The sequence below is a fragment of the Spermophilus citellus genome, assembly GCF_964194105.1.
Source record: "Spermophilus citellus genome assembly, chromosome: 6".
Lineage (NCBI taxonomy): Eukaryota > Metazoa > Chordata > Mammalia > Rodentia > Sciuridae > Spermophilus > Spermophilus citellus.
Window position 1 is genome coordinate 17,688,575 of NC_138187.1, and position 25,820 is coordinate 17,714,394.

The window sequence follows — 25,820 nt, forward strand, 5'->3', positions numbered from 1 at the left end:
TCTCTCCTGACTCAAGTCCGCCCTCCTGCCTGATTTGTTTAACCTTTCCCTACAGATTGGCTTTTAGACTAATATTTTGCAGTGTCCACCTTTGTATCATTCCCTTTCCAAAAGCTTAGATTGACATCAGCGGATCATAAAATAGGTGACATTTACAAATTCATTATGAATAGATACTTTGAAATTGCTTATCAGAGAGTTAGCACTACCATCCCCTCAGAAGGGATTATTTTAATGATATCCACTCTAGAAACGTGGAAGAAACTAGCCATCAAGCATTTGGAAGTGCAAGAGTAGAGGACAGTCCTGGCTATGAGGTGTGTCATGCTGCCATAGGAAGCCTTTGCCATGCCCATTCTCTTCCTGCCTCCCAGGACTCTGGTTCTCACACACACACTTCAAATCTCTCATTTCCCCATTGGCCCATCTTGTTGTCTTTAGTCATTGGTGTGGAGGGGTGTGTGTGTGTGTAAGTTCTTTGTTTTGTATGGAAAATGGTCAAGTACACAGAAAAATAGAACAGACTGAGGAATATACATGAACCCATTAACCAGTTTCAGCAATTGCCAGCATTCTGACAATCTTGTTTCATTGTTTTCTTTTCCTGTGAGGTACAGAGGGGCCTAGAGTAGTGAAAGCAAACCCTAAACTTCTGATACTTAAAAAAAATTTTTTTGGTACTAAATTACAAAAGTAATGCATGCTTATCATAACAGAAATCAGAAATATACTTTGTAAAAAAAAGTTTCTAAATTTTCTTCAGATTGAGGTGACCCTGATTTCTAAAATCAGTTAGGTATTTTCTAAATCAGTGGGGTATTTTCCCATGTCTTTGAGTTTGTACAAGTTATATGAACATATGTAGACATACAGTTTTTTTTTTTGAGAGAAAGAGACAGAGAGATATTAATATTTATTTTTTAGTTTTTGGCGGACACAACATCTTTGTTGGTATGTGATGCCGAGGATCGGAACACACCCCCCCCCCCCCCCCCCCCCCCCGCGCCCGCTACCTCTTGAGCCACATCCCCAGCCCCTACATACAGTTTTCTTAAAGCAATATGAAATAGTACCATTCCGATTCCTGTGCCTTTTTTTTTTCCTTTAACATGTTAGAGACATTCTTTCAGATCAGTAAACAGATCTAGCTCCTTTTTAATATGTTTTGCTGTACCATAGCCATTTCTTTATTGATGAATATTCACATTTTCTGTTTTCAGGCCTTTAGAACCTTATTGTGAACTTTCGTATACATTTGGCCTGTGTACCATACTACAGAAAGACACTGTCAAGGGGGGGGTGGCTGGATAGAATATAACTTGTTAAGACCACACTGCTGCCATCATGCTTCCCCAAAGATTTCAGTAGTTCTTATTCCCACAATAATATAAGTATTCTCTTCATTCTTGTCAGAACTTTTACCTTGAACATTTTTTGTCAGTACTTTTTCATTATTGAAAAATAAAATTTAGCAGTTTATTTAAAAATATTGAGTTGGGTTTATACTTCCAAATTCAAGCTCTGTTCAACTTTAGAAAATTTATTGACACACTCATTATGTCCACTGATCAAAAGTGAAAAGCCATATAAACATTTCAGTAGATACAGAAAAGATTTAGCAAATATATCATGTACTCGTGACACCTAGAAACAGGAGAATAGCCTTTTAGTGCTTTTGGGTTTTTTTGTTGTTGTTATTTATTGTGTGTGGGGGGATGGTTTTTTTTTTTTTGTTTTTTTTGTTTTGTTTTGTTTTGTTTTTTGCAGTGCTGGGGATAGAACACAGGGCCTCATGCATGCTACGGAGGCACTCTACCATTAAGCTACATTCCCAGTCTTTTTTATTTTGTGACTGGGCAGGTTGCCTGTGGTTGACTTTGAACTTGGGGTCCTTCTGCCTCAGCTTCCCAAGTAGCTGGACTCACAGGTATGCACCACTGTGTTCAACCAGTTCTTTTGTTTTTAAAAACTAGCATTCACTCATTTAATACTTTTTGTAAAAAAATTTTTTAGTAGTTATTCTATTTATTTATATGTGGTGCTGAGAATCGAACCCAGTGCCTCACGCATGGTAGGCAAGCTCTGTACCACTGAGTGACAATCCCAGCCCTCATTTAGTACTTTTTAAAACTAATAATACTTAACATTTTAAGAACAGAAATTTTTGCTAATTCTCCTGGCCTTCTAGTTACCTTCCTGCCCCACCCCGCCTTTAAACTATGGAAAACCTCAAATGTGGGACTTTACTACATTAGTAGAGGCCTCATTTCTTCAGATCACCCTCCCACAGGCATTCATAGATAAAATACTGTAGCTGCTTTCTTAATGATCACCAATGCCTGGGCCTCTCTTGTTAAAACCAGTGGCAATTAGTCTCTCTTCCTTGGTACATTTGCTGTTCTTGTTCCTAATTATATACCCATGGTCTGTGGAACGCAAATACTTTGTGTTTTCTGCAGTGTATTTTGTTGAAAGAGTTCCTGTGAAAGTTGTAGGGAAATTAGAAGGCATTCTGTCTGTGGGAAAATTATGTCATAAATAAGATTTATTACAACCTATCAAAATGACAAAATGATGACCTTTCCCTGTGATGTGTGTGTGCGCATGCAGGCACTGCTGGAGATAAAATCAGGGCCTCGTGCATACTGGGCAACCACTCTATCACTGAGCCAAACTCCCACCCCTGTGTTGGAACTCCTGAAAAAGAGATCTAGTAAGGCTGTACTTTACTTGGGGTTAGGGAGATAGCAGAATAGTAAAAAGACAACTGAGACTTAGAAAACAGAGATGAGTCCTGACTCCACCCTGTATTAGCATATGACTTTGAACAAGTCACTTTTCTGTGCTTTCGTTTCTTCATCTATAAAAGGGAGATTTTTTTTTAATTATCATAAAAAATGAGTAGCTAAATTAGAAAACATTAAAAAGGTCCTGTATAGTCACTGCAACATTTTAATCACTCAGGTTTGTTTTCATTCCTAGGTTCCTAGGACCAGTGAGTGGGAATTACAGGGAAGTAGATTTTGGATTAATGAGGAGAGAATTTTCTAAAATTGGCCTGCATAATTGTTGAACAGGGTGCAGTCAACACAGATAAAACTGTCATTGCTTGTTGAGGAAATTCATTCCTAGACCTATAAATAAATGATTTTTATTGATCACTGGAAGATGAATTCAAAAATTGATGCATGCTTTACAACGACAACAGTTGAAGAATTATGTGAAGAATACCACCTTAATCTTAATATGTGTATTTTACCTAATCTAAATATTGTACCCACCATTCTGTGTATTAAAATTAACTTCAAGATATAGTTTATGTATAGCAAAGTTCACACATTTTTATTGTATAGGTGATTGACTTGAAAGATGTATACCCTCATGTAACTGCATTCCTAAAATCCAGTAAAGTTAGCAAACATTTCCTTCTTCCTAGAAAGTTCCCTCAGAGCGATGGATTCTTATAGCTACCTCAAAGGCTTTGTACATGTGGTACAAGGTTTAAGTAAATAAAAATATCAAGTTCTAATCAAAAGGGAGTCTTAATTTTTATAAATCAATAAGGCAGGTTTACAGCACCTAACAGATTTAAGGTTTCTTGCCACTGACCTTTAAGGGGTAAACGATTGCTGACAGGAAAGTTGTCTTTGTAGAGCGTAAGTCAAATAGGACGGATCCCTTTAGGTCTATCCTGCCAGTTCTTACTGCTGGGATTACAGGTGTACATCACCATGCCCGGCCCTTTATTCCTTTTGATAGGTAGTATAAGTGTTATAATTAAATGTCTTAATCTCTACTAGCATTTAAATTCTGGAAGCAGATGTGTCTGAGCACAACTGGTGCATTGATATATGTATTTTTCCACTTGATTTCCTCAGGTAGGAGATGGGGGGAAAGCATGATTAATTGGCTCTGGGAACAGTGTTGAAGAACTGGATTTTGTTTCCTAGGCTTAAAATATCAGCTGCTGTTGTATCTGCTTGAGAGGAAATGTGGCATGCCTTTTAAGTACCAAGAAGAATGTTTGTGGCCAGGAAAACAGTTGCTAATCTCCTCAAAAAGTCTGTAAAAATAAGGTTTGAGAAAGGAGAAAACGTTCCAGATAGAGAACATCCCACAGAGTCAAAGTACTGTGGCGTAGAAGTTCAGAAAAGGACCTGTCTGTAATTCACAGAACAGGAAGATTAAATGCTGAATGACATCTTGACACAGAGGGCTAGACAGTCTTTTGGACACCACTGAGAATCAGTGAGGCCCTTTGCGTGCTTACTGGGAACTTTGTACTAAGTAGTAGACATTTATGGTTATTTATCCCCAGTTTTGATAGGAGGAAGCCGAGGCTGAAGAAGGTTAAGTACTTAGAGGTGACAGTCAGCTTTGGCTCTTGAGTTCTTCGTTGGACCTAGTTGCCTTCACTGCTTTACTCTGCCCCAGTCCTGGGCTGCCCCGGAATTGGGGCATGAATGAGTTTGTGCGCTCTTACTGTCTCCCTCTCCCGGATCCCAGGAGTGAGTCACAGTACACTGGCGTGAGTCTGTGTTACTATCCATTAGCCACATGACAGATCCACTCATAACAAAATGACAAGGAATTTAGCAAGTTTTCCTGCTCTTCTTTCAACTTTTAGCTGCTGTTAGCAGCCACATGGCCAACTTCACTAAATGTCATCTGTGGTGCATAATGCTACTCATCTCCTCTCTCACTATTTATATTTCCTTTTAGTTTCTTCCTTCAGAAAAGCCAACTTAATTTTGTTTGTGCTCGTTGCATGGCACCTGTAGCACCTCTTGCCGTTTCTTGCGTATTTGCCTCTTTCTGATTTTATCTTCTGTTACACCCCCCACTACCTTGTGCGTCCCAGCCTTGATGATGACTTTCATACCTCCAGGTGCCTAGTTCACATCCCGAACCTTTCTCATTGTCTGCCTGATACTTGTAGTGTTCCTTCTGGAAAGCTTCCTTAGAATGGAGTTAAGTGGTATGTATGTATGGGGGCAGAGCGGGGGGATATGGTTTTCTTTAAGTGTCTGGTGATTTTTGATTGTTGGTATTATGAATGGACTTCTTAGGTTCAAGAATTCAGGACAATTAATGTAGGTATCTGAAGTGAATTTCCTCTGCCTTTACATGGATTTCTTTTTTGTTGTTGTTTGTTTAATTTTTGAGACAGGGTCTCACTAAATTGCTGAGGCTGGCCTTGAAATTGGGATCCTCCTGTCTCAGCCTCCCACAGAGATTTCTTTACCCAGTGGATTCCTACCTTGAATGAGAGGGTTCATGCCAAGCGAGTGATGTGTGTGTGAAGAGTGCTGATTGGCAGGCTTCGGTTTGGGTGTCGTGGAGCAGGTAGCAGTACCCTCCAATAAGAGGGCTTTGTTTTGAGACAACCAAACCCATTGCAGGAGCCCACCAGCCTCCGGTGGAATGTGTTCTTCAGAGGGTTTCGTTGGCTGGATTTTAAAATGTTGCTTCCTGTAACCGTGGAGGCACGGGGTCAGCAGTGGGGAGCGAGGCATAGCCATGGCCTTTCTATTTCCTATGTGATCTTTTTGCCCCATCCCTCTTCTGATCTTGGAGCCTGTCTAGAGCTCCACCAAAAAGGGGGCAGGTTCATCTAAGACTGCTCGTGGGTTTGTCCTCGGATGTGGTTTTCTTTGCTCTTGTCAGTCACCAGTTCTGAATAGGGTGATGACTTTTCCCCCTGAATCTCAGTGAGGTAAAGGAGGACACTAACACATTTGCCCAGTCTGTCATTTTGAAATCCTGAATGGAAGATTCTGTTCACAACTTTGAAGATTTGAATTCAGAAATTTAAACAAACATATAAAGAGTCCATATTGATTATTTTCCAAGAATTGATAGAATAGTTTAAAATGTTTGTAGATAACAAAATTATTGTAATGCTGAAATATGTATCACCTGTTTGTGAATTATATATACTCTAAAGTATTTATAAATATGTTTAGAGAAAGGAAAGCCAAAGCTATTCCCAGATACCACGGCAGGAGAGGTCCCAGGTATCTCCACTAACTATTGATTGATGACGGGGGCCAGTAGCAAGGTAACTTACCTGATGTTGTTTACAATCTAGAATTGGAGGAAATTGCTTATTTCCCAATGGAAAATTTGCTAATTTTAGATTGTGTTCCATGATGTAACGTTATGATAAAAACTCTTGATTATGGAAAAAAGGCTCTGTTATTAATTAAAGAAATGTGAATTGTACCTTATAGTTAGATTTAGGTGTTTTATTTCAGTGGGTGATAAAAGAAAAAGAAAAATTTGCCATGCCTTTATTTCTAGTAAGTGAAAATGAACCTGTATGCAACATTATTTTTATTTCTTAATATATTTTGGGAAAGTTAATTGCAACTGTGTGGTTCAGGGATTTAGTGCAAGAAGAAGAACAGTTGATGGAAGAAAAGAAAAAGAAAAAAGACGACAAGAAAAAGAAGGAAGCTGCTCAAAAGAAGGTAGTGTGTACACACTTCATGTTAAGCAGTTTATAGACGAAAAAGAAATCAATCTGATCTTTAAAAAGCATTTGATTTAATGTTTTAACTTCAATGAGATTAATCTTAATATTTAATGTCTTTGAATATGCATATAAAGTAGCTTGCTGAGTATGCAATTTAACGCATAGTTATTTCATCTTGCCAATAGGTTTTTAAAGGTAAGTATATTACATAGGTCTTTATATTTAGCTGTTTCTAGATATTTTTTAGTACACAGTTTTATAAGTGGGAAGAGCATAGAGTTTTGTACCCATTTAGAGAGAATTCAAAACTTCACTTTCCCACCTAGCACATGGATGGTGTGGCCTTAAATTTTATTTAACCTCTCTGGGCCTTAGTTTCCGTATGTTTTATAAAATGAGGTTTGAATTTAATGAGATCATGGTGTATACACATAGTAAGAAATAAAGTAATACAAGAATACAGTACTTAAGGAAACAGACATAATAGGGAATGAAGTGTTGGCTTTTCTTTTGTATTTGGTACTTCAGCAGATTTTTAAAATTTGCGGTTTATATTAAGATACTTTAAAATTAGCCTAAAACATTATTTACTGCAAAAGAACTGTAACCAGTAAAATCTAAGAAAATTATAACCAAAACAATAAAAGTTCAGGCAGAAATAAAAGACTGTGTCTTTAATTATAAAATTATTTACAAGTTATTAATACTAATGGCTGATGATAGTTAATTAAATTCACGTATCTACCATATCGAGGTTCCAAATACTTTAGAAGATCCAGTGAAATTACTGTTCTATTTCTCTGTTTTAATGAAAAATGATTTCTTTAATTTGTAATATAAATCTTTCCCATGCTGGGAACTGAGTAGATACTGTAGCAACATACTCATTTCCACATTATTTAATAAAGGAAAAGCACAGGGTATTATTATTTAATAAAGGAAAAGACTGTGGTAGGCGAGGTGTTTATTTATGGGAAACTGTTGATTCACAGAGAGGTGGGTGTCTGACACCCTGAAACGGGGCAAAGGGGTGGGAAAGTTTCGTAGAATAGAAATTAGTCTAGTGAATAAGGAGTGGAATAGTAAGGGCCCCAAGCAGAGTAGACCAGAAGGGTCTGTAGCTGTGTGTCACAGTGAAACAGACTGGATTTGGGGGTCCTTCTAAAATGGAGAGCAACTTCCTCATGCTGAGCGTAAAGCTCCAGGGTGGCACCCCAACCCCCCTACTGCCTACCACAGGCCTGTTGAGAGTGGAGACTGCTCCTTCCGCTTGGGTGGCGTTTTTCCTTTCAACCCAGGAACCTGGTATAGTTCTTCTGAAATGATTCCCTCCCTTAGGAGATAAATCTGTTGCTGCAGTCATCAGAATTTTTGCCTGATAAGACAATGTCAGTCAGGGTAGCAAACATGTAGAACAGTTGTCTTAAAATAGCAGGCACTTTTAGATATATAGACTATGTTGTGATCTTTTTCCAAAACAAAACCAATATTAATTGTTGGGGGAGTTTTTCCATTCTCTAAAATGCATGGTACAGACTGGTACACCCAAAGCAAATGGTGGCTTAGTCAAGCCCTAGATGGCTCACTCAGGCAGGCCATAGATGGTGCCTAGATAGAGCTTGTTATCTCACACTGCCCAATACCACAAAACTCAAGTCCAAAACCTCCAACAACAGAGATAAAATCCTCAGTGTGCATCTGCATAGATAACCAACATGGCCCATCCTGACCAGTGAAGGATTTTATGCAGTCAAGGCTTCAGTAGGAAGGATAGGGATAAGTTCTCTAGGATTTATTTATTTCCTGCAGCTGCTTGGAATTTTTTCCCTGAAATTTCAACTGCATGTTTGACTAGTGGCAAGCATTTGAATCCTGAGCCTTATCTTCCTGAGAGATCACCGCTAACTTGAGATATATGTTGCTTCAGGGCAAGATATTTGCTCCTGGTTGGAACTTGCCAAAACTGTTGGGGGTGAGACCAGGGAGAGTCACTAATACTGACATAGGAAGAGGGTAGGGTATACTGCTTATTGCGCTAGAAATATTCAGAGTCAAATTGATAGGAAAACAGGCTCTATTCAAAGCTTGCTTTGAAGAAAGATAGAAGGAACTTTTCATTTCAAAAATTCTATCTTTGGAAGCTCTGAGAGGAACGAAGATTTTGAAGAGAAGTGGCAAAGTGAAACAGAAGATAGGAAATAGATCTATGCTGGTTTAGTTAGCCTGTGCTGGACAGGCCTGGGGAGAGTAAGTCTCCATCCTCAGCTTGCTTGGTGCCCTGAAGGCCCTGGGTTACAGCCCTTCAGCCTTTAGGCCCAGCATGAGAAAGTTGCTTCTAATTTTAGAGGGTCCCCCAAATTCAGTCTGTTTCAAGAGGCTTGTTTATATAGGACAGTCTCTTCACAGTTATATCAGTCTTTGCTTAGAACTTATGAAAAAGTTGTGTCCTCTGTAAGCCTAAGGTTGGGGGAAGGCTAATCAGACTTTTGTTCCATGTTTGAAGGTCATTTACCCGTGGGAACTTCTTAGATAGTTAAGGGTTGATGGAGGATGCTTGAGTGTGTTTCATATAAAGTCAGTAGTTTGGCCAGGACATCCAAGCGTCTTAGTAGGCTTGGTTGGTTGTAGCACCTAACAATTTCAAGATTCAGCTAGTAAATCACAATGTATGTGAAAGAGCTAGAGAAGAGGTCTAAGGCATATCCAAGTGTGTTTGTGTGGAATTTACCCAATTCGTTGAAATTCCAAGAAAGGGAAAGGACACTGGAATGGTTTATTAAAATATTATATTTTTGTGAATATAATGTTAAGTTGTAACATACATAAATAGTGGCTCTAATTGTTAAAAATTCATCTTTATATTCTTTCATAATCAAATTTATAAATCCTCAACTCAGTAAAAGTAGACCTTGTGTGTGCCCAGCATACATTTTTCTCTAGCACATGAATGGTGATTAGTGTGCATTTGACTTCTCATGAAATCTGAAGTGACAACTTTTCAACCCTTTTTCTAGTTCAACCCTGCCTTACTTCATGCCTCCAGTCTCTGAGCCCTACAGTGTCCTCCAGAACCATCATCAGAGGCTTCAGAGACAGGAAGTCTGTTTCTTTTTGTGTATCTTCAGTATCAGTAGTATTCCTGTGAATCCCATAGACACATAGTGGTATCTACCCCACAACTTAAAGGAAAGTTTAGTACCTAAAATCAATAAATGTTAAGTTCATAGCCTGAGGTGTACTGTAAATATGACTATTCTCCAAATTTTAGAAAACCAGCTTACAACGAATTGGAATACAACTTGTTGATGACGTAAGGACACTGGTATTTCCATAGACTACTACCAAATAGCTCTTTAAAAAAATGAGAAAAGAAACTCCCCAATTGGCACACTTATAGCCCATGTGAACGATTGTGAGTCACAAGAGTTTTAAGACAAGCTAGTAGCAGCCAGCAGGTGTATGGAGACAGTTGTCAGACTGAGCCAGGTGGGCAGATCCATTTACATAAGTGTTGGAACACAAACTCATTACAGTATAAACAGTCTGCCTGTTTTGTTTTTTGGTATTATATATATCATATATACACATAGGCATACTTTCATTTCTGAAAAAGACTTCAGATGTTATCTGTCTAGTCTCACTTTCAATATAAGGAACCTAAAAATTAAGTGGCTGACCTTGATTTTATAATGGTGACAGAACCAGGAATAGAATGGAAGTCCTCTGATCCCTCCAGCTGGGGCTTTTTTTCAAAACCCAGTGCCATGGCTGTATTCTTCTGATGCAGAATATTATCCTGAACTTTAAAATTGGGAAATAATATATTACAATAATTTTTATAACATTATAAAATAGGCCCTTATGCCATGAATAGAGAAAATATGTAGATTTGACTATTCCTAATAGCCACTATTGGTCTTTTAAAGAAGTTTAAATTCATACCGTGGGTTATTTTCTATTTTAAATGAAAACCAGGTAACACAACTTCTTTGATAAACAATTAGACACCTACAAGACTCACTACAGTATTTTTACCATGAGAATTTTTCTTTTTTTGTTTATTGTTTAAGTATAAATTTGAATATTTGTTTTTTCTCTAAAGAGATTTTATTAACAATTGGATGATTTTTATTGTATTTCAGTCCTAATCTCTTAATTACTATGAAGATCAATGGTTGTATGACTTTGTTTTGTAATTTCTTTATATTTAAAAAAATTTTTTATTTCCTAAAAAAAAAGTTATCCCTCACATCTAAGAATTAGGGCTATTTTCTTATTTTCTGATTCTTAGACAATAATCAGCTAGAACATGGGAATGCAGTTTTCATACTTTAGGGGCCAGGGGTACAAGAACAGTAGCAGCAGGTTACCGTGCCTCTCCCTCCAAGTTCTGTCTTTAGAGAAAAATTCTTGGAGGGATCTTAAGGGAACTGTAATGTGGAAAAAGGAGGTTGAAAATAAGGTAATTACAAAGGGATAATTTAGTCTAACCTTTACTTGAAGCTCGTAATTGTAGTTCCTGGAAAGCACATAATGGTTGAGGGCTGGGGGAAGCAACAGTGCAAATTGGGATCTTTTAGTGTCAGAATGTTTCACCATTCATGGGGTTTTTTTTGTTGTTACTGTGTTAAGATCTAAGGGGATTTTTATAGGCTTTATTGACTAATGTGGACCTAAAGTCAGGTTTAAATGAGACTTAGGTTTTAGAAAACCTCACTCCCCTTTTGGGAGGGGGGTCAATTAAGCAGTCTAATAAGTACCTTTTCTTGGTAACCTTGGTGATGACATGACCAGGCTAGAGCTGTGCACTCACTTGGGGCAGTTAAATGCTCTCTTACAGTCCTGCCCTGATTCCACATTACTCTTTTTTCCTCCCTCATTTTTAAAAACTCATTTTATTTGTTAGACCTGCGTCCTTGACTGGGTGCTGTCTGCTGAATCACAGGGAAGCTTGCTCATCAGTCATTATCCCATGCAGTACATGTGAATTGAACTAGATCAGGTCTTCATTCTCACACTGCTGAGACTTTGTAAAGGGTTAGAAAAATGGGAAGACAAGAGCGGGGGACTGGTAATGACTGTAGGGTTAGTTTATCCCAAATGCAGGAGGAAAGACTGAGCCTAAGAAGGGGCAGGTAGGGCTGATGACAGAAGGAGCAGCTTCTAGCAGATGTTTTCTGTAGGCCAGGCGCTGTCTGAGTCGCATGCCTTCAGCCTCAAGGCAAAATCTTGAGGTGGGCCGTTTTGCCCTTGTTGTGTGTATGAGGAAAACAAGTTTTAGAGAAGTTAACTGACTTGACTAAGTTCACATAGTATAAGCAATAGAGCCAGGTTTCAAAGCCAGGCAATCTGGCTTCAGACATAGGCTTTTAACAACTGAAGTATGTTTAGGATTGGGGAGTTGGGAAAGCAGTGCAGAGCTGTCAGAGCACCCAGCCACTTGTCTGATGCTGCCTTTAATGAATCGGGGCAGTTGTGATAATTGATTATGGAATCAGCTCAGATTTTCTTAAGAAAAAAACATTAAAAATGGAAATCACAGTTGCTTATAGGTTTGCCAGAACCTTTTAACTTTCTTGTGCAGGAAGATCTACAATGATGCCTCCCATTTAAATAATATGTAGTGTTTTGTTTTCCAAAAAAGACCTTTCATACTTTATTGTTTAACCCTCACAGTAGCCCTGAAAGGTATAGTGACAGGACAATTATTTTTTCCATTGGAGGGACTAGGAAACTGAGACCCAGAGGTTTAAATGACAAGGTCATTTTAAAACAAAATGAAGATATTTTAACATTTTCTGGAACCCCAAAGAACCAAAATACCACCAAAGATATATTTTATATTCTTTTAAAAATATTAAATTTTAGGGGGCTGGGGACATAGCTCAGTTGGTAGAGTGCTTGCCTTACATGCACAAGGCCCTGGGTTCGATCCTAGCACTGCAAAAAAAAAAAAAAAAAATCTAAATATTAGAAATCCGGTATGCATTTTGCATGTCTCAATTTAGACTAGCCACATTTCAGTGGTCAATAGCCACATGTGACTGGTGGTTAGTTTTGAACAGTGCAGAAAATTGCTACTAAATTCACTGAGCCCATTTGGGAAAATTCTCATTTTAATAGATCATCCCACAAAAATTTACTTCATAGAAGTAGAGCTCTTATTAGTTCCCTTCCCCTAATCAGGTGCTGTTGGTTTCTATTACTTACATTCCTTGTTTATATTAAGCCACTGTCCGAGGGACATCTCTTCAGTGCCATTCTCCATAGATGAGAGGCTATTACATGAGGCTGACCATTGTTCTGGTGGCAATATTGAGGAGTTTTTCCAAAGGAGTTGCTGGCACATGACCTTTATGTTGTGAGACTTAGAGGAGCATCACTGTATGTCTTGGATTTTAACAATGTGGTCATGGTTTTTATGTCTTGCAATTTAGTTTCCTTTGGAAGAGACCAGTTTAGGTTTTTTTGTTTGTTTGTTTTTTAAGTTTTTGACATGCTATACAATTTTTATACTAATTCTTTAGCTTCAGAAAATTATGTATCATATTATTTGACATGATACTTCTAATACTTAAAAGTGTTCTTACTAAATTCTAAGAATATTTGTTTTTTCCTATTGTCAGGTTTTAAAAAATGACTTTTCCCAGAAATAAATCAACTGTTGTCAAGCTAGTTGACTGATCTTTTGAAATTGTCCTCTCATCAGTTTTTTTCCTTTTAATTTTTATTCATAGAGCAAAAGATGGGCCTCCATTATTTTATGAATCTGTGATGTTTTAAAACTTTATGAAGCATTTCAGTGTCTAGGGTCAGCCCCCAGGGAAAGATTAATATTTAGTGTGGCTTCAATATTAGAATAATTATTACAGTTTTTACCATATGTATCTATAATTATATTAATTAAAATGGAATTTTTGGTAATTTAATAATTTAATATGACTAAGCAAAATGAATTGCCATGCCCCATGACTAGCTTGTCTTCATTTAGAAATCATTCCTGGCTATCGAGTTACCAATTACTCAGTCTTTCCTCATCTGCCTGCCTCTTCTTGTGTCTCCTATACAATTGGTCTTATGAAAAGGTTGATTTTTGCCTGGGACCCTCTGTCTAAGTTCTGGAGGCCCTTGGAAGTTTGGGCTAGGCACCCCAAGGCAACCTGCTCTCCCTCCTTCGTCCTGGTGTAGGAGCAGGGTTAGAAAGTAGTGAGAGCAGAGTTCATGTCAGTTCAGCTTCTGATCACAGTAATTTTAGTGAATTGTCAGATGTATCAGAAGTGACATTAGTTTTTGAAGATTTTCCCACTCACAAATAACTTAAAAGTTGACTGTGTTTGACTGTAATTGTAGCTTACCCTGCAGGAATTAAATTTATTACTAGTTTGGCCAAAGTGATTATATGCAGCTTTTCTTAAAACTTAATTTGTCTTTTATCATTTGTAACAAATTTTGAAGCCATTTAAACATGCAGAGGTCTATTAAATCCATTATGTGAGAAGGTGAAAATTACATAAAAAAACATTTTTAAACTAAATGACGAGAAAAGTGCAGCTCCCATTTTAAAAATTAAATATGGTAATACAGTGTTGTCTATGCTTTATGTGTAAAGAAATGTTACATTTTTTTTCCTTTTTTTTTAATAAACATAGTAGTATCGGGGACAATGGGGCACATCGATGGGAAAAGCATGCTTTCTTTGCATATCTTTTCCCGTGCAATTCATCTAAGTGACAAATTCCCTTTTTAAATAAAAGTGTATATGTTTTATATAACAGTAATATATGAGCATTTTATCATAACAATCCATTTCTTTCAGTTTCATATTTACATTGTTTTTTGTTTGTTTGTTTTTATTTTAGGCCACTGAACAAAAAATCAAAGGTACGTTTAAAGCTATTTTTTTATTCTCCCCCCTGACCCCCACTAAAGCAAGATTGTTGATATGCATTTTTATTCACCTCCAGGATGGGAGAGAAGAGTGAAAAAAACAGGGGTGGGAACAGACTTCTTCAGTGACTTTACTGTGGAGTCATCCTTTGGATTTTATGCTTTATCGTGGTGTATATTACCACTTTTAGAATGTACTACCATTTAAGCTGTCTCTTAGATGAACACTGCTTTCGAACATACCCCCTTGTTCTGGGTCTTTGGCCACATGTAGTTTTCCTTAAGTCTTCCATCTAAAGGTCTTTGGGATGGAGCTACCTCTAGGATCCCACTCCATCCCTTGGGGTTCTGCCTGCTTTATTCCTTGTTCTCTGTTATAATGTTGCCCCCTACTCCTTCTAGAAGACACAATAGTGACATTCATCTCTACATTAACACAATAATATTGCTAACCTTATGGTCGTTGAACCAGGTCCAGCAGCACCCAGTACACCCTAAGCAGAAGACATGAGGGTGAGAAGGAAACAGGAGCCTAATTCCTCAGACCCTGAATCAGGAGTCCTCCACCCTCCCAGAAGCTGACTGCTTGGTGATGAAAGGTGTAAGGCTCACAGAGACTGAACTTGTTAGACCTCAGTGTTATCAATTGTCATCTTTAGCTGTACCAGAAATGTGGTCTCTGCATTTCATTAGTATATTCATTCACAGTATTGCCTGTCTTTATTTGAGGTCAACATTAGTTAAGGTAACATTTATTGGGTGCAATTGTATAAGAGTGAATAAAAACAAATGTAGCTTATACTTTACTGGAGAAAGGGTACAGTGTACAGTCATAGTTAAGCGTATAATATGATTTGGCTAATCAAGTTATCCAGAAGCACAGAGTAGTGATAATTAACCTAACACAAGGGTTAAAGCAGATCTCCTTGAGATTAGGAATCTCATAATATGAACTAGCTAGTCACAATAAAATGACAAAGGGATCAGCATCATTCAAACCACTGAGAAAAAAATACTATGATGTTATATGCAGTGGTAGTACTCCTGGAGAATTAACTACCTAGCAGGTAGTCAGGAGAGTTGAGGGTGAAGAGACAGATAGGGGTCAGGTCGAAGAAGGCCTCGAACACCGTTTATATTGTGTTAGCTTTTTGTCAGTGTAATAAAATACCAACTTAAAGGAGGAAAGAGTTACCTTGCCTTATGGTTTCAGAGATTTCAGACCATGGTTAGCTGCTCTTGATGCACTGTTGGGCAGGACATCATGATGGAAGGGTGTGACAGAGGAAGGATGCTCAACTCTGGCAACCAAGAAACAGAGTTGGGTTGGAGAGAGGGAGGAGACATGCAAGGCTGAGGGGATCAGGGACAAGATAGACTTCAAATTTGTACTTCCAGTGGCCTACTTCCTAATTGGGCCCCACCTCCAAATAGCCTGTTCAGCTGTCAGTAGGTAAGGATTTAAAAGAGAGAGCTAGAGAAGAAATGCATTCTGGGCAGAAGAGGGAGGTGGAAAAGACCATGCAGTTTGAGTCTCTAACATAGAGGTATCCAGGGCAGTGACAGCACGTAGGCCTGGAGGTGGCAGGGATCCATGGGCTTGATGCTGCTCAAGGAGCAGAGAACCAGCTGAGGAGTTTCATCGAGAGTGTCGTGATCATAAGCTGTTCTTTAGGAATGTCTTTGTCAGTAATTCCCAGTGTCACCAATAGAAATAAGAACAGATAGGGAAGACGAGGAATAGAGAGGGCAGTGTGGGCTTGAACTGGGATCTTGACAGTGGGAGTAAAAGGAGGATGAGAGATGTGTGAAGTGTGACTGACAGAATTGGCAGCTGTTGCAAAAAGGAGAGGTATTACAGCTGAGACTGCGACTTTGAATCCAGATGTTTAAGGGATATAGAATATAGGGAGGAACGTTGCCAAATTAATTTTCCTAAAATTCCACTTTCCTCAGCCCATCTGTCCGTTTTGGAATATTAATTTGTCCTTAGTTTTTCCTGCTTCAAGACCAAACCGCCCTGCTTGGCTTTTAAGGGCTTCTTTTGATCTGAACTCCTGTGGTCTAAACCTGTTTCTCTACCACTCCTTTGTACTTTTCAGAGTATTTTTAATCTCCTTGATGTTTATTCTTGTTTTCTTTTTGATTCAGTTTCTCAAGCAAGGATGTCTTCATCATGCCTTTTAGGTTTTCTGAACCTCTAAGTTCATCTCCTAATGGGTCACTCCACCTACCGTTGATCTTTCCCTCTCCAGTTTCTTAGGGTCTTATGACACATCTTAAATTTGGGCACTTGACTGTATCCTATCTTAGACTGTTGGCTGACCCATGTGTATCTGTTTCTCCAGCATAATTTTTGAGTAGCTACTGTTTATATCTTTCCAAATATAAAGCATCCTTTTACATCCTTACATAAAATCTGAACAATATTCAGGTCTTCTTGTTTTTAGATTTTCCACAACTCTGTGGAAATGTTGGGCTGAGTATATGAAAGTCACTTGCAAATTCATCATGTTGTTTTGCTCCCTTCATAATTAGTCACTTTTTTTTTAATTCATAAAAATGTGTTGTTTTATTTTTGTGCTGTGTTTGTGTCTATGTGATGTCTATGGGTTTTGGCCCACACAGTGCTGCTGTTTTTGATATAAATACACATAGAGAAATGAATACTACAGTCAAGCAAGATAACAGATTTATCATCCCACATAGTTGTCTTTATATATTTTTGGTGTTAAGAGAACCTGAAATTATGTTTTAGCAAATTTCCAGCGTATATTGTAAGATTGTTAGCACTGGTCCCTGTTCTATATGATAGCTGCACACTCGTTTATCCAAGGAACCGCAGCTTCATGCCCTTGGCTTGCATCTCCACGTGCCCCCCCGTCCTGCCCAGGGTCACACCTGTTCTGCTCTCTATTCTAAATGTCCTTCAGGTTCATCCCTGTTGTCGCAAATAGCAAGATCTTTTTTTTTAATGGTGAAAAAGATTCCACTGTATGAGTACGCCACAGTTTCTCTTAATTGTCAACAGACCCCAGGTTGCTCCCTACTGTGGCTCCTGGGAGAAATGCTGCAGTGAGCTGGGAGCACGGGTGCTTCCGTAAGGTGCCGGTTCACTTCACTTTCTTTGGTGGATGTCCAGAAGAGGGACTGCTAGGTCAGAGGGTGGTTCTGTTTTTTATTTTTATTTATTTATTCAAGGGTGGTACTTGGGATTTAACCCAGGAACACTTTACCACTGAACTGTATCCTAAACTCTTTATTTTTTAAGACAGGGTCACAGTTGCTGTGACTGGCCTTGAACTTGTGATCCTGCCATCTGTGCCTCCTAAATTGCTGGGATTACTAAAGTGTACCACTGCACCTGGCTGTTTTTCAATTTTTTGAGAGCCAGTTAGATCTTAAGTTTCTTAGTGACAAAGCCTGGTCACCTCAGACTCTGAGATGCTCCTCCCTGCAGAGCACCCATAACTTGATGTTACACAGGTGGGAGGGTCTCCTGTTAGAACTGGGGTTTAGTTCAGTGTTTTTGTCTACTGTCTGCATAGTAGAAATCATGTTGTTTGTGTTGTAGGCTGGTATTCAGTGATATTACTTAGACTAGGGTTTGATCCCTAATATGCCGTGATAGTACTTTAACTTTATGAGATAATTTAAAAACAAACTTGTATTGCTTATTTTTTTTTTAAATGGAAGCAGAGGTTATGACTAACTAGGGCTTTACTAATAACAGATGTTTTTCTTCCTGTAGAAGTTGTCTTTGAGGTATGAAACAAATAATATTTATAGCCCTGTACTAACATGATGGGGGAAATATCCTTCTACTTCCATGGGGAATAGTCAATGAAATTATTATTTTTAGGTATATCAAAGTCACCATTTTCCTTTCCTCTTAATTAAGAAAAGACAATACATAGATTTATACATGTAAATCTAGATTTGTGCACTGAATAAGGTTGTGGAAAATGCTGAGGATTCCTTTTAGCTTTAGACAAAAATCTTTGTTTCTAGCAAATGTAGATGGTTTTGCTTATAATACTACTAGATTTAAAATTGGTAGAAATGAAAAATTTCATACTTCAGCTGTCTGTGATAAGACTGAGCAAGACAAAGCAGCAGGAAGTAAAAAGGAGAAAGACAAAGTAGTTAAGTCGTTAACTGTTCATAATTTTCTCCTTAGGGTTAGGGACTAAGGGGAAAGAGCCCATGGTAATTAGAAATCTGTGGGAGTCTGAGGAATTGTGTCCTGGGCTGAGATGCTACATTGGCAGTCATTAGGTCTTCCCTTGTTTCAAAGAAAACAAATCGGCAGCCTTCTGGTTCCAATTTTAGTAGAGAATCCAGGATGGATTAGCAAGAGTTAGAAGTAGCCTTTTCAGTTACAATCAGTTTTACAAATCCTCTAGGCTAGGACAGAATACTAAGCCATAATTTGTTTATCTGTGTTTGGTTTGTATTTTTGTATTCTTTTAATTCTAATGAAAGTATGGTCTATCTCTCAAAACGAGAAAAAGCATGCTGCATGAGTCTTTTCCCAGTGTAGTAACCATGAGAGAATGTATTTGATGAAACACAGCCTAGAGACAGCAGATTTGGCTGGAGACATAAGACACTGAATCAACCACTAAAGATAATCCTGGAATTTTAACACAAACAAGTTATAATTGTTAGAAGTCCAGGCTTCTGAGTTAGATAGACTTGAGTTTAATTGTTACCTTTTCAGTGCTTATTTCTGTGTCTTGGGCAAGTTCCTTAACTTTTAAATTCAGTTTGTCTCTCTTAAAAGGAGATGATTCAGACCATCTAAATGTTTGGGGAATGAAATGACATCTAGAAAAAATAAATCATAGGCCTGGAGTGTGTAATAGATATCTCATTTTTATGTATACTGATAGAAATTCTTGAATTGCTGCTTTCAGGCAGCAGCATTTGGGGTAAAATCTACAGCTATGGCTGGCCCAGTGGAAAATGAACAACACACAGACCTGGGTTGCATTCTGTCCCACTATCTTTTCCTTTAATAACTCATTGAGCATGCATTCAGGTTTTAGTCTTAATAAATCAGTTTTAATGGCTGTGAAATAATTTCCCTGTTTTTAGGGAATTTGTTTTTACTCATACAGTTAAGATGAAACTTGATATATTCTAGAAGGAACATTTGTTTGGGGGTCAGATTGGTTTTAGATTTAGTTCTGATTGCCAGATGTTTGTGCCTGGGCAGGCATCTTCTGAGCCTTAGTTGCCTGTCTATAAAAGGTTAATGTTTTAAATGCATAGAATTATGGTGAGGATGAAGAGATAAGGGATCTAACGCCTGGCACTTAGCAGATTTAATCCCCCTGTGGAGCTGCGGGGTCCTTGCTGTCTCACAGCTCTCTGCGCAGCATGCTCTCAGTTTCTCCAGCCACTTCAGGGTTCCCTCCCACCCAAATAGGATTTGCTTTTTCCTCCCATTAAAGTAGAGGGCAGGGTGGGTTGTGGCTCAGTGGTAGAGTGCTTGTCCGGCATGTGTGAGGCACTGGGTTCAACCCTCAGCACCGCATATAAATAAACAAACAAAATAAAGTAGAATGAACCTGGGAAGAGTGAACCACAGTGCAGCGTCTCCGCCTTGGTACAAGGAATACATCTAAGCATGAGAACAGGGTGGAATATCTCTATGAATCTGGTAGAGAAAAACTGGTGTTTTATCTGGTATTTGTTCACAATTTACATGAGCTCATCCTATAACCTCATTAATGTTTCATGTAGTGTTTTTGATGCGAGGATTTTCAGCATTATAGACTATCATATGTCTGAAATCGTTTCGAGGATGAGGTATCAGGTAGGATATCTGTATTTTGCCCAGTGCCAGGCCCTATATGGAATACATTCGCAGAAGTTGCAAATACATGTTCAAAAGGAAGAAAGGAGAATTGTGTAACTTATCCTAATAGCTTGGTCTCTAGTTCTAAACTTCAGTGACTGTGTTGAATGCTTTCCTAAGTTAGGGCTGATATTCTTAAACAGTATAGAGCTCTTCCCTTTGGTTTAGGGAAAGTGAGGTGACAAATGGGAGGAAAGAGAATGGATCCCTTTCATTTGTTCCAAAAGACAATTTTTTTCCAAAAGTTTGCATTTTAATTTGGAATACACACACATTTGAAAATATAAAATATATATCTCTTCACAGAATAATTGTATTTTGTCAGTCTTGCCAATTTTTTTAGGTGTAGATGGACACAACACAATGCCTTTATTTTTATGTGGTGCTGAGGATCGAACCCGGGTCCCGCCTGTACTAGGCGAGTGCTCTACCACTGAGCCACAATCCCAGCCCAATCTTGCCAATTTTTAAATTTTTATCTTCTAAACTCATTTGATGTGAATAAAATCCCACCATTTATCCAGATGTAGAAAATACTTTTGATTCGGACGTTTATTTTCTGAAAGCGTTTTTAGACAGTGTTTCAAATTTTATTTTTATATAGAATATTTATAATTTTTTGTTTTAGTTATACATGACAGTAGAATGCATTTATGCATCGATATAGAATATTTTTTATAATTAAAAAAATAACCACTTGTTTCCCCTCCCTCCCTCCCTCCCTCCCTCCCTTCCTCCCTCCCTCCCTCCCTCCCTCCCTTCCTTCCTTCCTTCCTTCCTTCCTTCCTTCCTATTGAACCCAAAGGCATTTAACCACTGAGCCACATTCCCAGTGCTTTTTATTCTTGCTTAATCGAGTTGGGCCTCAATAATTTGCTGAGGTTTTGTAGAACTCAAAACCCTCCTGCTTCACTCTCCTGAGCTGCTGGGATTATAGACATGCTCGCCCAGCATCATCCTGTATTTCTTAAATAATTCAGATCTTCAGTGATTTAAGATAATTCCTTTATTATCTCTAACTTTGGGACTTTCCTTTGAATTAAAAAAATATTTCTGTTTGAGGCTTTTTTCAGTTGGGGGGGGGATACCAAGGATTGAACTCAGGGGCACTCGACCACTGAGCCATATCCCCAGCCTAATTTTGCATTTTATTTAGAGACAGAGTCTCACTGAGTTGCTTAGTGTCTCCCTTTTTTGCTGAGGCTGGCTTTGAACTCTTGATCTGCTGTCTCAACCCCCCCAGCTGCTGGGATTACAGGCATATGCCACCTGTCCCAGCTCTGAGATTTTTATGGTGTTCTGCTACTAACTTCTAGCTGAATTTTTCAGTGCTATCTTTTTTTAATTATTCACTTTTTTATTTACTTTCTTTTGAGTCTCAAATGGAAGCCAGAGCTTTCTAGATGTTGCTACATTATCTTCTAGGACACTTTTCCAAAGTTTCTTAGACAATGAAACCCCCCATGTGATATTTGCTTTAAAAATAGATTCAGATTAGCAAATCTTTGTTTGTCTCACTTTTCTGAATCTTAGATTTGGATAAGATTCAATGAGTAGATTAAATACAGGTTTTAGAGGTGCTATATTATAAACATTGTGGGTGTCCTCCATCTTTAAAAGAAGATCCTATACTTTGGAACAGATACAACTTGCTCATTTTGCTGAAGAGGAAAATTCACTAATACAGTGGTTTCATCCTGAGTTACACTAATGAAGAAACTCAGGGTGACCTTTTTTTTTTTTTTAACACAATACCTTTATTTTATTTATTTATTTTTATATTGTGTTGAGGATCGAACCCAGGGTCTCGCACATGCAAGGCCAGTGCTCTACCACTGAGCCACAACCCCAGCCCCTCAGGGAGATCTTGAGTGATCTACACCTGGAGAATTGTATCAAGACAGATGATTTATTTCTCTTTGTGTTGGTAATTCAAGTGGGGTGTGGGGGGATTTGGATAGGGTGATAAGAGTCCCTTGAGGGAGCAGAACCGGTGTTTTCCTAAAACACAGAAAAATGTATACATCATATTTTTGTAGTTTGTGAGGTGAATTAAAACTAAATGAATGCAATTTTGTATTTATTTTTACTTTTGATATCTAATTTTGAACTGATTGTTCTATGCTATCTTGCTGTTTGGTATTTTTCCTTACAACTTTTCAACAGAAATAAGATTTCCTTGTGCCTGTATTTAAAAGTTCGTTATATTTCATATAAGTTTTTAAATCTTATTTTTCAAAGAGCCATTTAATTCAAACTACTTACTAAGAATTAAGGGGAGTTAGTGGATTGGCAGGCATTTAGTGTTTTTTCCAGATTTTCTGTTGGTGACTTCAAATTATAGCCATTTATTCTCAGTAAAAATTTTAGTATTGCATCTTAAGCTGTATCAGCTTAAAAGCCAGATTGCCCTCTGTAGCCTTATGCATTCCAGAACTGACTAGAGTTAATATATGCCAGGGAATGTATATAAGTCACTCAGTATACTTACGAATGAGCAAGAAGATGATTTTTATAGTAGTATGTTGTTTGCGTTTAAATAAATTTTATTTACAAACTGATCTTAATTGAATAAAACTGCTTTTTGCATTGTTCAACAAGCTGGTGCTTTTCCCTTCTGACCCTCCTTAAAATAGAAGGAGATGGAATTCAAGTTATTGGGCCTCAAATACTGGAGAAATAGAGCAGTACAATGACAGTGCGCTTTCCCTGCATTTCCTACTGAAAGCTGCAGAGTGGGAAAGAAACAGAAATTGGAAACACCTTTCTTTGGAATGTCTTACCATAGAGAATTTTCTAATCTACCTTGAAGTTCTCATCAAGTTTGTGTCTTTTGAAAATCTGTGCCCCAGTAAGATAGTGTTGCTGCTGTTCATCAGAAAGCTGCAAGAATCGTTCTCACCCAAACTTGTCTGCTCTTCCTCTGTCATTAGACAGCTTTTTAAATGTGCACATTATTGAAAGCTACCTTATTATGTTAGTGGAGCAGCTAGAATAATTGATTTGCAAGTTTAGGATTAAAGAATGAACAATCAATCACATTTAGAAATATTAACAGAGAAGACAGAAAGATGTGATGATGTTGCCTGATACATGGTTAAACTTGAAATATGCTAATTTGTTGCATGTTAACTTTTCTTTCGTCTACAAGGATTTTATTTTGAGGCTCTTAAAAGCATAAAACAATAAAGATTTTAAAGAATGTTTATAGATGACATTTATAAAAATATAATTAGAATAATTGTACTTTAAGAGTTTTTAAGCATCAAGCCTGTGGCGTTTAGCGTAGTTATTTAACAGGTAGAAATTTTGTCCTTTAATTTTTTTAAATATATATATATATTTTTTTTAGTTGTAGTTGGACTTAATACCTTTATTTTATTTATTTGTTTTTATGTGGTGCTGAGGAGCAAACCCAGGCTTCGCACATGCTAGGCAAGCGCTCTTCTGCTGAGCCACAATCGCAGCCCTATAATTTTTGAACATCTAAATTTCTAATTATTAGTGAATGGTTTTAATATACTTTTTATTTGGTTGATAATGCCTAATTTCATTTGCTGAGAAGACAAAATTTTTTCTAAACATAATAAAAGAAAAATACTTAGGAAAATTCTAAATAGTTGATTTTAGGTGAGAGTAACATTTTCTTAAGAGCTTTCATGCCAGTTTGTCTTCAGAGACTAACCTGATTGATTTTATTTTCCAGACAGTGATCCAAATTGAGATTAGAAATAGTACTTCTATTAAATTTAAAGTTTGCCAAAAGAAGTATTTAAAGGCACTGTATGTTCTGTAGATATATAGATATAAACATCTTCAGCTGGTAGTCTTAACTTTTTCAGTTCTTTCAATAATTGAAATTCAAATCTGCATGTTTTTCATTTTCTGAAGTCAACTTAAGGCTTTATTCTGTTAAAGTAATCATGTGTTAAAATGGTATTTTGTATATTATGCCCATCATTTCAGTCAGTAGTTTGGAAGATTTACAGTGTAGCCAATGTGAAAATGAAGGGTTTTTTTTTGTGTGTTGTTGTTTTTTCTTTTAATGTTAGGAATTGAATTCACGTATGCTCTACCACTGAGGTACATCTCTAGCCCTTTTTATTATTAATTTTGAGACAGGGTCTCCCTAAGTTGCTGGTGCTGGCTTCAAACTTACCATCTTCCTACCTCAGGCTCCCTCTTGGGATTACAGGTATGAGCCACTATACCCAGCTTGAAAGCTATTATATAAACCTTAAATTGTTGAAAGATAGCAATAATGTATAGTTTAAGGTATCATCAAAGCATGATTTCTTGGAGCTTAGTTGTAATCAAAGATAATTGATGATTCATATTTAAATTTTTGTTTCTATTAAACTTGTAGATAATCAAAGTGAAGTTCATTTATTATTTTCTGAAGTAAATTGGTTAAAATGACATTTTAAAGAGTTATTTCAAAGCTTAAAGAAGTAAATATTGGTTAAAAAGTGTTTTTACAGATTTAACACTTGGTATGTTTAGAATTGGATATTGTCCTATATATGTATTCTTGATTTTTCATTTTAATATAAGACAATTGCAAAGTATTTTTTCAATTAATGGACTGTATATATTAGAATAATTTTGGGTTTACAGACATTTTAACAAAATATTGGAAAACCTATAAAGTAGTAAAATTTAGCAAAAGTTAATAATTTAATTGTAGAATAGAGTTGTTTTGTTGTTTCATACAGGTCCTGAAGTTGAAGAAATGTTGGTTTAAATTCTTTGAGTAGTTTTTAAATTTCTGGGCCAACTCAGATTTTGCCCAGCTCCTTTAAACTGTGAAATAAGTGAGTTGTGACATAGCATGACCAAAAAAAAAAAAAAAACAGTAAAAATTTAACTTTTTACTGGTATGTGTGTTTTTTACTTGAGTGAAATTCCTTTAAAATATTTTTCTGTTGTGTTTAGACAATGGAATGTTAGGACTACTTCCTTCCATGTTGGCTGAGCTTGTCTGGTACCACACATGCTGGCGCTAGATTTTCTGTGGAGCAGAGATTTATTTACAGCTACTGACTCATTCAGCAGTCTGCTGACCAGTCACTGTCACCATCCTCTTCCTCTTGGTCATTCTTGTGTCTTCTTTCCTAGCTCTCCGTGTTCCACCTCTTGAAGGTTGGCGCTCCACAGGTTGCCTCCTCAGTACTGCTCTCCACTGCTCTCTGGATGCCTCGTCCTGCACATGCTGGCAGTTCTGTATTGCAGAATCTTGTGCACTTGCTGTGTTTGGTGGTACTAGGGATGCCAGTGGTGAAGTGGAGGAGAAATAAGGAACCAGCACTTTACAGTGCATATCTACTGCAGTGTAAGGGATTCCTAAAGGTGTTCCCCCACACCCTCCTCTTTCTGTGTATGTCTGCCTGCCTAACACCTCCCTGCACCCCTTAAAGTCATCCAGCCCAGTGCCTCTTAGAAGGATAAATCTTGGAGGACCTTTTCAGTGTCTTATAGTGTAAAACCTTCTATTCTTCTGTGAGCCTATTTTGGTAAATTACATTTTGTAGAGCAGGGACTAGAAAACTACAGCCACACCTGGTTTTGTATATGAAATTTGATTGGAAC

The 25,820-nt window shown here is 37.6% G+C and overlaps 1 protein-coding gene across 14 annotated transcripts in view; it reads left to right on the plus strand.

The window, feature by feature from the left end:
* Window positions 1–25,820, plus strand: part of TNRC6A (trinucleotide repeat containing adaptor 6A) — a 175,118-nt gene that overhangs the window by 102,493 nt on the left and 46,805 nt on the right. For 12 of the 14 annotated variants that reach the window (XM_081299838.1, XM_081299826.1, XM_081299833.1 and 9 more), the window contains 2 exons: window positions 6,386–6,473; window positions 14,338–14,359. The exons of the other annotated variants lie outside the window; for them this stretch is intronic. In XM_081299838.1, coding sequence (XP_081155964.1) covers window positions 6,386–6,473; window positions 14,338–14,359 — 110 coding nt within the window. The remainder of the gene's footprint in view (window positions 1–6,385; window positions 6,474–14,337; window positions 14,360–25,820) is intronic. 14 annotated transcript variants of the gene reach the window in all.